Source organism: Protomyctophum parallelum (genome assembly GCF_964188405.1).
Source record: "Protomyctophum parallelum genome assembly, chromosome: 22".
Taxonomy (NCBI): domain Eukaryota; kingdom Metazoa; phylum Chordata; class Actinopteri; order Myctophiformes; family Myctophidae; genus Protomyctophum; species Protomyctophum parallelum.
In genome coordinates, this window is record NC_139714.1 from 19,775,786 (window position 1) to 19,786,398 (window position 10,613).

Sequence of the window (10,613 nt, forward strand, 5' to 3'; positions counted from 1 at the left end):
TATGATTATTTAAACCGTTGCTGCTGAATAACTGCGGCTATTGCTTTTCCCCGACGCTGTTTTGATTTGAATCGGGAGTCCACTGCACTGGGTCGTTCGGTGGCGAAGAACACACCGAAGGAATTACTGTTGCTTTTTTTTTGGGACATTTGTTTTGAAATATGTTGCTGTCAAAGTTGGGCTCATTTTCACACATTTGCAACCCGTCGAGCATGGACCATCTCCCGGTCAAGATCCAGCTCCAGACCGGTACGTGTCTGAACTGTGGACGGGTACAAAATTGAACCAAACGGGTTAGTTTGGGTCCATTTTGCGCCTTTCTCGGAGTTACAGCTTTTTGGTTATTTTTTTTTAACTCGGGAATATATATTTTAATTTACGTTGTATTTATTTTAATGTTACAGTGAAAGTGGACAAGGAGCCGTTCGAGAAAGTGTACCAGGTGGGCTCTGTGCTCGGCAGCGGGGGCTTCGGCACCGTGTATGCGGGATCCAGGCTTTCTGACGGGGCACCGGTAAGGAATGAATCCTCCTAGCCGTGTTTTGATCGCTGCATGGGGGGCGTCAGTCTAATCCCCCATGTCGGTGTTCCGATTTGTAATCATGTTATGAGGGCCAAATCAGGTCCTTATACGCATGTATTCACGTACAACGTTTACTTTGAGTGGTGGTCGCATTAGTTTACGTTTATTTCAGTGCTGATCGCGTTTGTTTACGTTTTATTTCAGGTGGCAGTGAAACACGTCGCCAAGGAGAGGGTGACAGAATGGGGCACACTCGTAAGTACTACCGGAGTGGGGGTGGGGGGTGTTTTGGTTTGTGCACCGATGGAGGAGTGGGGGAGAGTACAAGGCAGCGATCGGTCGCTAAATCTTTGTCGTGTGGTTTCCTACAGAACGGCTCCATGGTGCCTCTGGAGATCCTTCTCCTGAAGAAAGTGAGCCAGCAAGGGGGTTCGTCGCCGGGCTTCCGCGGCGTCATCCGCCTGCTGGACTACTACGAGCGGCCCGACGGTGGCTGGCTGATCGTCATGGAGCGGCCGGAGCCGGCCAAGGACCTGTTCGACTTCATCACAGAGAAGGGCTCCCTGGACGAGGAGACGGCGCGCGGCTTCTTCCGCCAGGTGCTGGAGGCGGTGAAGCACTGCTACTCGTGCGGCGTCGTGCACCGCGACATCAAGGACGAGAACCTGCTGGTGGACCTGCGCACCGGCGACCTCAAGCTCATAGACTTCGGCTCCGGGGCCATTCTCAAGGACACCGTCTACACCGACTTTGATGGTAAGGATTTAGGGAAAGGAAAGCGCCCCCCTTCCCTGATCGCATGTGTGTGATTTTGAAATGGAATTGAATGCAATTATTAACGTTACTGTGTATGTGTGTGTGTACTGTGGGGATCATGGTCATTGGTGATTGCTATATTTGCCATTGGTAGTTCTGAGGATGTACAAATTTGTTCATCCTCAGTTACATTATTTTACCAAAAGTAAATTTCTCAGTTCCATGGCTTTTATGTGAGTTAAAGTAACATAGGAGTGTTTGGCTGTGTGTGTATATATTCCATTTGTGGAGGTGTTGACTAGGCAGCCTGTGACGCAGTGGTTTGTTTTTGGTCTGAGGGTTTTCCCTGCCAGGGGTCTGACGGGAGGGGCCTTTATTATTAGTACAAGTAATGGCTTTAATCGACCTTTAACAATGGAAGCTTTCCTGCTCTGAGTGAAATCAATCTCTCTTGTTGTTGGGACTCAAATGTTACCACATTTTACCTTACCTACTGTTTATTATAAACGTGGTCACTAATTACCCCATATCGTATATTTTAACGTTTTCCGTCTGGTTGTTTTGGTGTACTTAAAGGTCGATTCATAGACAGCCGCAGTCTTTTTTTCTTCAGGTATTAGGTCAGAGCTTGCCACGTAACATCTGTTTGTTGTGAAATCTGAGTAGCCCCCCTTTTTTCTCCTCTTCTCCTCTGTGTTTGGTATCCAAGTTACTCCCTCCCGGAGGGGCGGGCTCGTAGACAGTAGCTACCTCCCTTTCTCTCTCCTCCTACTCTGAGGAGAGGGAGGGAGGGCGGTCACTGGGTTTCCAGCAGTGTTTAGTGGCTGTAGTGAAGGAAAGCTTTTCCCACCATGACTCAGGCATTTTAGTCACAGATGCACAGATCATTCCTTGGTCTTCCCCCCCCCCTCTTGGGGTTCTCTTGACTATTCCCGTACACATGAGTCATCTTCTCCAATAACGGTAGCCTCTTAGTCATGATGGATAAATAGGCTTGTAGATAAATCTACAAGCTTGTGTTGGGAACTTGCAGGTTTGCTATTTTTGCTGACCGCTTGGATATTTCAGCTGAATGTTTGTCTATTATGGCTAGAAATAGGGACTCTAGGGTTCACTTGGTTAATGATGGCTGTTTTTATTCTTGGACTTGCCTTGAATGATTGCCTTTTCAATACAAGATGGCTTACTGATTAAAAAAAAAAAAAAAGCTAACAGCCTCCCACCCTATTTTTTCTCTCTCTCTCTCGCCCTCCCTCCAGGTACACGGGTGTACAGCCCGCCAGAGTGGATCCGCTTCCACAGGTACCACGGTCGCTCTGCCACGGTGTGGTCGCTAGGCGTGCTGCTGTACGACATGGTGTGTGGGGACATCCCCTTCGAGCAGGATGAGGAGATCCTCGGAGGACGCCTGTACTTCAGGAGGAGGGTGTCTACTGGTGCGTTGGACACAATTAACACACACACACACACACGTTTGTATTACTGTACTTGTCAGGATCACCATTTTAAGGATGGTGATTTTATGAATGACATCTTTTACAGTAATTTGTCATTCCTAACCCTAAAGCCTAATAGCAGATCTACAAGCTCACCGTGCATGGCAGCCACAACAAAAGTGCATTGAAAATGACACATTTTCTTGTTGTTTATTTCTCAAATGCTATACTATACTATACTTGTGTGACATAGTAATACAAGTGCTCGCACACACACACAGACAGAGGCATGCAACAGTTATCCTAAAGCACACAAGTGACTTTCTTTTTTTGTTTTTAGCATTTAGCATACTCTTAGTCTACTACTAGACTAAAGTAGGCTCTCGGAATTACAGTTATGATGTCCAAAGTAGAGGGTAGCGTGTTTACCAGCCCCGGGCCGGTGTTTTTTATCCCAGCCCGGGCTCATAACAACCCCCTACCGCTCACCAAGTGATCAGTTGCCTATGAATGGGGGGAGGGTGTTCCAGCTTCCCAGCATGCTCTATGTGTGACACCTAGTGTCCTAGTATTTTGTAGCTCTTGGCTAAACTGTTGGAAGTGGAAGTCATTTGATCCGGAGTTGTAACGGCATCCAGCGAGAGCACAAGCAAAACAAATCATCCCTCTAGTAATCCACTGCTCCTATTATTTCCGACACCGTAAAGTCTTCGGCTTTAAATGATCTGTCACCATGATGCGATGGATTATGACCTTGTAGATCTGCTATTTTCGCTGAAGAGAATCTGGTATAGAGGGAAATACCAGTGGACTTAACAAATTATTGATGTTTGTTTTAATAATCGATTAGTTTGGTTAACCGTTTCACCCATAACTGATTGATTAAGCTTAGTCTCTCGCTCTCTCTCTCTCCATCCAGAGTGCCAGCAGTTGATCAAGTGGTGCCTGGCCCTGCGGCCTTCGGATCGGCCCACGCTGGAGCAGATCTGCGAGCACCCCTGGGTGCGAGCCCTGTCCCTGTCCCTCGTCGCTCCCCCACCCTCATCCTCCTCGTCGTCCTCGTCCTCTTCGGAGTCTTCTGCAGAGTCTTCACAGGAGGAGGAGGAGTCCAGCGCCGGAGTCGTCATGGCGCCGCCAGGAGACATCCGCCTCAGGACCATGGACTCGTCCTCGTCCAGCTCCAGTAAGGAGAGCCTCTGATTTGGGTCACCGTCGCACCGACGGGACCCAGGGGTTGTGAGAGAGGACAGTTGGGGGGGCCACGTTACAAATGGACTCAGATTCGCCGACTTGAAATAAGGCCCACAGCCTCCTCAAAGTCCACCCCCGCGCCTTTCCCTTCCCCCTCCCTGTGACCCCCCAATTTTTGGCCTAAATCCACCGGCCCGGCGAAACAGACCCCCAACGTGTACTTTAATTTTCCTCTTTTTTTGTAGGGAATTTATAATTTATTATCTTTTTTTATTTTATTTTTGTTCTTCCTTATTTTATTTTATTTAACACAGATTTTTTTTTACTTTGTACATTTTATTGTTTCCTTGTGTACAAGGGAACACTTTTTGGGCGGACCTACCAGCACTATTTATACCCCACACCCCCCTATTTTATTTTATTTTATTGTATGCTCTAATTTTGTTACAAAGGCTGGTATACGCAGTTGCAAGGCGCCCTTATTCAAATATGACTGCTCTTATAGAGCTTGGAGTAAAAGAAAAGTCTTTTTATTTAAATGTTTAATTTTTGATTTGGAGTGCCTTTTTTGCTGGGGAAGGGGGGTGGGTGGGGCTGCTTTTCTGTTTGTTTTGAGCTTTCATCATGAATTTGTTTTCTTTTTCTATTCCGGTGGCCGTGTTGCCCCGACAGTGATGGAAGCTAGGGGGCGCTACATGTCCCCTATGTTGCTGTAATACTTATATCTGCCAGCCGTGAAAGGGCGCTTAACCACTTGAGCCCGTTTGGTTTTTTTTCAAATAAAAAGTTCTAAATTGTCTTGGAAAATAGCCGATGTGAACTTGTGAATCTGCTGTTTTCGAAAGAGTTTTTGAAAGTTTTGAACATTTTCGCCCAGTTTTTGAATGTTTTGAACATTTCATGGCCCAAAATAGTGATGCCATTTTTCAAAAGATGTCTAAATTATTTCAGAAATGGCCAATCTACAAGCCAACAAGCGTTGCACAAACGCATTGTGGGCTTGGAGATTGGTGATCTTTGAAACATTTTAAGTTTGGGGGATGCAAGGATATGGCGGCCGATACTGATATACGGCCAATATTTGCCTCATTGACGGCAAACAAGTTGACATTCACCAATGGCAGTAGCCGATGTTTATCTGTTATGATGCATGCATGTTGCTCTGGCTATGTTGCAGTGTTTGCTATCTGCAGCCTAGCAAGCTGCAGATTCTAAATCAAAAATAATTGGACCTATTTTTTTATAATGAAGATTTATTTGTTTCCCTGACAAAAAATGGGGACAACAAAAAGCAAAAGCAGACAAATATCAGTATCGGCTTTTGGCCAAATTGTTATTTTAAACATACATTTTAACACAATTTCCATATCTGTTGCATCCCTAGTTAAAGTTAATCTTAAATGGGTGCGGAGATCGAGGTGGGCGGGGCTCATCTGACAAACTACTTGAATCACATTCAACTTATCCTCTCTAAATGCGTCTCTCTCTCTCTCAATCTCTCTCTGCTTCTCTCTCTCTAAATGCTGCTCACTCACTCCGTAGCCTGATACAGGTGTTTTCTATTTTTTGGGAAACCTGTCTTTGTTTTTGTTTTCTGAATGTCTACAATAAACAAAACACACTTACGTCCCTCCGGCCTCGTGCTCCCCCCCCCCCCCCTCGCCTGTGGCGAGTGTTGCCATCCGAAAGGTGGCTTTCTGGTTCGCCTTGCTTAAAAACATTACATGTGGCCCCCAGCCTTTCATTCAGTGGGGGTGTGAAATGATGCACAATCAATGCAATACATGGGCTCGTTCTGTTGAATCCCTTTTTTTATATTATTATTCAAATCCTGTACAGCCTCTTTTTTTTGTGTACATCACCTTGTCCCCTCCCCTGTTTGCATTTAATTTATTTGTCAAACATTCCACATTCGGTGGTTATTTATTTATTTATTTTATTTCTTTTGTTAAAATGTCGTCCGTCCCCCAACTCCCCCCATCTGTCACGTCACCAATTGTCCAGACATGGGGATTCTAGCTCCAGAGAAATTTGGCACAGGTTGTCACCGACCAAGAGAAGACCCCCAGATCTGGCTATAGCCCTTTCCACACTTAGGCGTCTATGCGCGGCCGCTCAGAGCCGGTGTCAATTCCTTTCTGAAGGAGCGCAAATAAGGTCTTCGTTATGTACAGATGATTGTAATAAAAATGGGGGGTGGGGAGCGGTCTGCGCTTAACACCCGATGTCGGGACTATTGGTGACATGACGGATGTGGCTGTACCTCCCCTAAAACCATTTTAATTTGCTTTATTCGGCCTATTTGCATTCCTGTACTTTTCATGTTTTCTATTTTCCTCCCAACATTTCGACATTGTTGTCAGAGATGCACTGAATCAGTTGTCAATGAAAAACAAAAAAGGAATAAAAGCAAGGTTTACTTAAATTAAAAAAGGAGCATTTGAATGTTATTTAACTACTTTTACAAGGTCTGATGTTTGACTGGCCAAATTTCAGCAACACATGCAACCATCTGTTCTTGGGATGCATTTGTACTGTTCTGTACAAGCAGTGAGTTCAAGACCCATGCCTAATTCGTACTCAGTGGAGCGGCATGTTGTCACTTGCCGACAAGACGCCCTTCTACAAGCTAACGGTGCGCCCGATGGGTTGTTGGTTTTAGATGAGGTCTTGTCGGCACTTGGCAGGTGACACCTTCACGTGATGGGACGACATTTCTTTAGACCATTGGGGTAGAATGGAACTCGGCATCATCGTGGGAAATCTCATCCGTTTAGATGTGTGACTTGTGGCCATGCGCGATGGAAAGTGCTATTTTTTTATACAAAAGTTTCAATTAAACTCCCTTGTTTTTGTACAGAAATGGTCAGTTTGTGGTGTCTAATTTCTCCCCCCCCCCCCCCCCCCCTACGTCTTTCGAGAATGAAGTATACCAAGAGGGTTTATTTGCCACTCGATATGATTTCACATCGTCATGATTATTTCAAACTTTTTGCCTGTATTATGATTAATGATTATTGTAAAAAGAAGTAGTGAAAATAGCAGTTCTACAAGGTCACGTGTTGAGCTTGTGGCTTTTGAGGTTAAGTGGTTAAGGTTAAGCGGTTAATCAGACTTAGTCAGATTTAGTCAATATTTTTAAAAAATAATAATAATATTAGAATTTGTTCATGCCAATTTGTTCAGATATATGTTAATTGCCCAGCCCTACACTCATACTGGTACAAGCAGTGATATGTTAGTGGATCACAGTCACATGATTCCACACAGACTGTTCTAACAAAGAATACAGTACATATCACATAGATACTATACATGTAGGTTCTCAAAGTTGGGTCCATCCTATGGATTCTCAGAGTTCCATGAGGGGGTTCTAAATTGACCCCTACAAGTCTGTAACTCTGACAATATAGAAATGGAACCAAATGGGGTCCATGTGGTTCCATTTGTATACTGTCAGAGTAAATTACTTAATTTGAAGGCAGGTATATACAGTATTTGGCAGCAGTGTCAATTGTAAAAGCAGAAGGCATGTACGCATTCAAGTTGAAGTATGATTACATGCAAAGAGCTGTACATATTACATAAAATTAACACTGAGGTCATATTATGGTTCAAATTAATTTGGAACATGTGTGTAATATACTTGAAGCAGCTGTTCCAAGCATCCCCCCGACCAAACACAGTTTCCTAAAAATAACATTCCATTATTAATCTGAAGACATGACACGCCCCACATATGATGTTCCAACATCTTTCAGACATAAAGGTGCACACGTCCATGTAGCACCAACGACCCCCAAAGACATGAAGCAGGGACGGGGCCCCTCCTTACATATTGCATTACAGTGTTGCAGAATGATTACACTTTTTCCTAGATAGACTTGCAGTAATTTACAGCCCCCATGATAACGATCACAATATTGTTCCACAAAACAGCGATACGTAGAACACGCACACGCGTGCACACACACACACACACAAGCTGGTGGTGGAGAGTACGTTTACTCAAGTAGGATACAATTCTGAGGTACTTTTCTTTGAGTCTTTGTGTCTATATATTTTGATGCCAATACATTTGCACTTGAATGTTGAGTGACTTTTACTTGTAACAGATTATTTCTACAAGACAGAGAACGATGGAGAGAGGAGGGAAAGGATGAGAGACAGAGAAAGAGAGAATGCAAGACTGATAGAGAGAGATGGAGTAGCCGTCACGCATCATCATCACACACACACACACACACACACACACCCACACACACAGCCGTTAAACTATAACTAATTGCTTTTCCATTTTATGCCTCCTGCCTGCCTACCTAGCGTACAATAAGAATAACATAAGTCATTCCATTATTGGACGTGGAAAAGGCTGAGTAACAGGGACGCATGTGTGTGTGTGTGTGTGTGTGTGTGTGTGTTTTTCAGGAAGCCAGAGTGAGTGAGTGCTGAGCATAGCGTGCTGAGTGGTTGTAACTTGGTTTATTATTGAGGAGGTGGTGTCCCCACTGGTGAATCTGTGGTACTGCACTGTATGACACACCACTTGTGCAACAAAAGTAGGTAGGCAGGCAGACAGACAGACAGAAATGCCTAAGAAGATTTGTTTTTTTATTGCTTTTTAACAACTCATTGAAAGGTAGAAGCAGAAAGGCGTTTAGCTCAGATTTAAAGTCACATATATTATTAGTGGTAACTAAGGTAATAGTGACAGCAGACCTGCAGTTTTCTGGGAGTTTGTTCCGGATAGGCAGTGCCGAATCACCCCTCCAAGGGCCTTGGAGTTACATCAAATCAAAAGGCCTCATGTTCGCACACGTGCATGGGATTTGGGTATGCACAGGTAGTGCAGTCAAAGGTTATGCTAAAAGGATAGCACGCGCTTCTCCACACTTAGTTTTGATAACCTGAGAGGTCCGGATGGTTCATGATATCGCTCAAGATCAGAAACGTATGTTTTTGGCCGTAAACCATTCAATGCTTTTATAGACCAACAGACGCAACAGTGGCTTTTTTTATCGATTCTTTGACGTACTGGCGCTTAGCTATGTCACGCGCCAAGTACACGCGTCTTAATTAGCGCTGAAATGGCCGCCTCCTTCCAGGCAGCTCCCGCGGAGCGGAGGCATATGGCCGCTTGACGACTTCACAAGACAGCTGCTCTGTAAATCTTCCCAGGGATTCTCCTTCATGATGGGAACATGATAATTTATGTTGCTTGTGAAACACGAGACGGTCCTCAATTTTAATCAGGCCTATAACACCAGCACCAGCGTCTCGGCTTCCGAGTCGGCGCCGTCGGGTGGAAACCTTGTATATGTCCAAAAAAAACCTTCCTTTTTTATTCTCATTTTCCGAAACATTTTTAAATAATAAAAATAGCAGATCTACACAATGCGAGGCTTTGCGAGCTTGCAGTTCAGCTATTTATAATACTTTTGTGAGCATTTCTTTATGATGAATTCGGGGGGCGAGGTTTCTGCCCCACAGCAGTACAGGTATAGGAGAAGAAGGGAGACCCGCCCACGGCCACTTGCTGGTTCAAGAGCTTTTATTTAATACATACGAGCAACGTTTCGCTCAGGAGACCTTCCTCAGGCTTGCCCGACAGCAGTAAAATCAAGCAGGCGACAAGGCACGTAGAATGCATAAAAACGTGTGACGGGAGCACTGATATGCTGGGTTCGATTTGTAAAAATAAAATAAAAAAATAGAGACGGGAAGGCGGACATTTTTTAAACCATTTGAGCTCTGCATCAATGGTCAAATGATGGATTTACGTTTACCTTTATCCAAATTGCTTTATAATGTGCACTATATGGCTACATTGAGTACATTCACCCATTCGCACATGCACATTTTCACACTGAAGATGGAGAAACCCAGGCACGGGAGCAGTTAGGGGATCAGTGCCTTGCTCAAGGATACCGGTTTTAGGTTCACATGATAATTGACGGCTTGTCAACTCGGACAGCATGCTCGGCGACACGCAAGGCCATCGACTGCTCAGACACTTGCTCGCCACTCACCTTGGCTTTGTTTTCAAGTTAATTAACCACTTGAACCCGAGCATCCCGATTTCAGGAATGTGTTAACGGGCAAACATTTGCCAAAAGTAGCTGATCTACAAACTCGCAGCTTATTGCGCTGTGAGCTAGCAGAGTGGCTATTTTCAACAAAGATATGCTGCGTAGTGTAGTGTTTCTCAACGGGGTGGTACAGCCCCCCAGGGGCTGGAAGCAATGTTTTTTATAAAGGGGGCTCTTAACCCTAGTCATGACTCATAAGGTATCAGGTACGGTCGCCCCTAAACCATCTCGCCCCTCGATTTTTTTTTATCGCCGACCACTCTGTGCCGTGGTTCTTGTATTCTTTATTTTGTTTTGCTGAGAATAAGGTTAGAAATAAGTGTAGGGTTAGGCATAGTTTTACTGGGGTAACGTTTAGTTATAGGGTTAGGTTTAGGCATAGTTTTACTGAGGTTAAGGTTAGGAATAAGGTTAGGTTTAACCATTTAAGCATAATTTACTTCGGTTATTTTAGGAATACCAGACCACGCAGTTCTACCGGCTGTACACCCGGTGCGAGTTGGTAAAGGGGCGACTCGTCTGATATTCAATCATGATACTGACATAATTTATCTTATAAGATAATGTCATTATAAGATAATGTCACTGACATTAAATTACCATGATACTCACCATTAT

At 44.4% G+C, this 10,613-nt stretch overlaps 1 protein-coding gene across 1 annotated transcript; it reads left to right on the forward strand.

Annotated features, from left to right (window-relative positions):
- Positions 1-6: 6 nt before the first annotated feature.
- Positions 7-4,624, forward strand: LOC310853757 (serine/threonine-protein kinase pim-3-like). The gene is made up of 6 exons (XM_083758181.1): positions 7-249; positions 405-514; positions 728-778; positions 895-1,279; positions 2,539-2,715; positions 3,635-4,624. The coding sequence occupies exons 1-6, from the start codon at positions 162-164 to the stop codon at positions 3,913-3,915; spliced, it is 1,092 nt and encodes a 363-aa protein (XP_083614307.1). The 5' UTR covers positions 7-161; the 3' UTR covers positions 3,916-4,624.
- The last annotated feature ends 5,989 nt before the right edge of the window (positions 4,625-10,613 follow it).

Excerpts from the sequence above, each read along its gene's own strand:
- LOC310853757 (XM_083758181.1), top strand. The coding sequence starts at position 162 with ATGTTGCTGTCAAAGTTGGGCTCATTTTCACACATTTGCAACCCGTCG. Across the intron at positions 515-727 it reads GGCTTTCTGACGGGGCACCG|GTGGCAGTGAAACACGTCGC; the intron begins GTAAGGAATGAA and ends GTTTTATTTCAG. Across the intron at positions 2,716-3,634 it reads CAGGAGGAGGGTGTCTACTG|AGTGCCAGCAGTTGATCAAG; the intron begins GTGCGTTGGACA and ends CTCTCCATCCAG.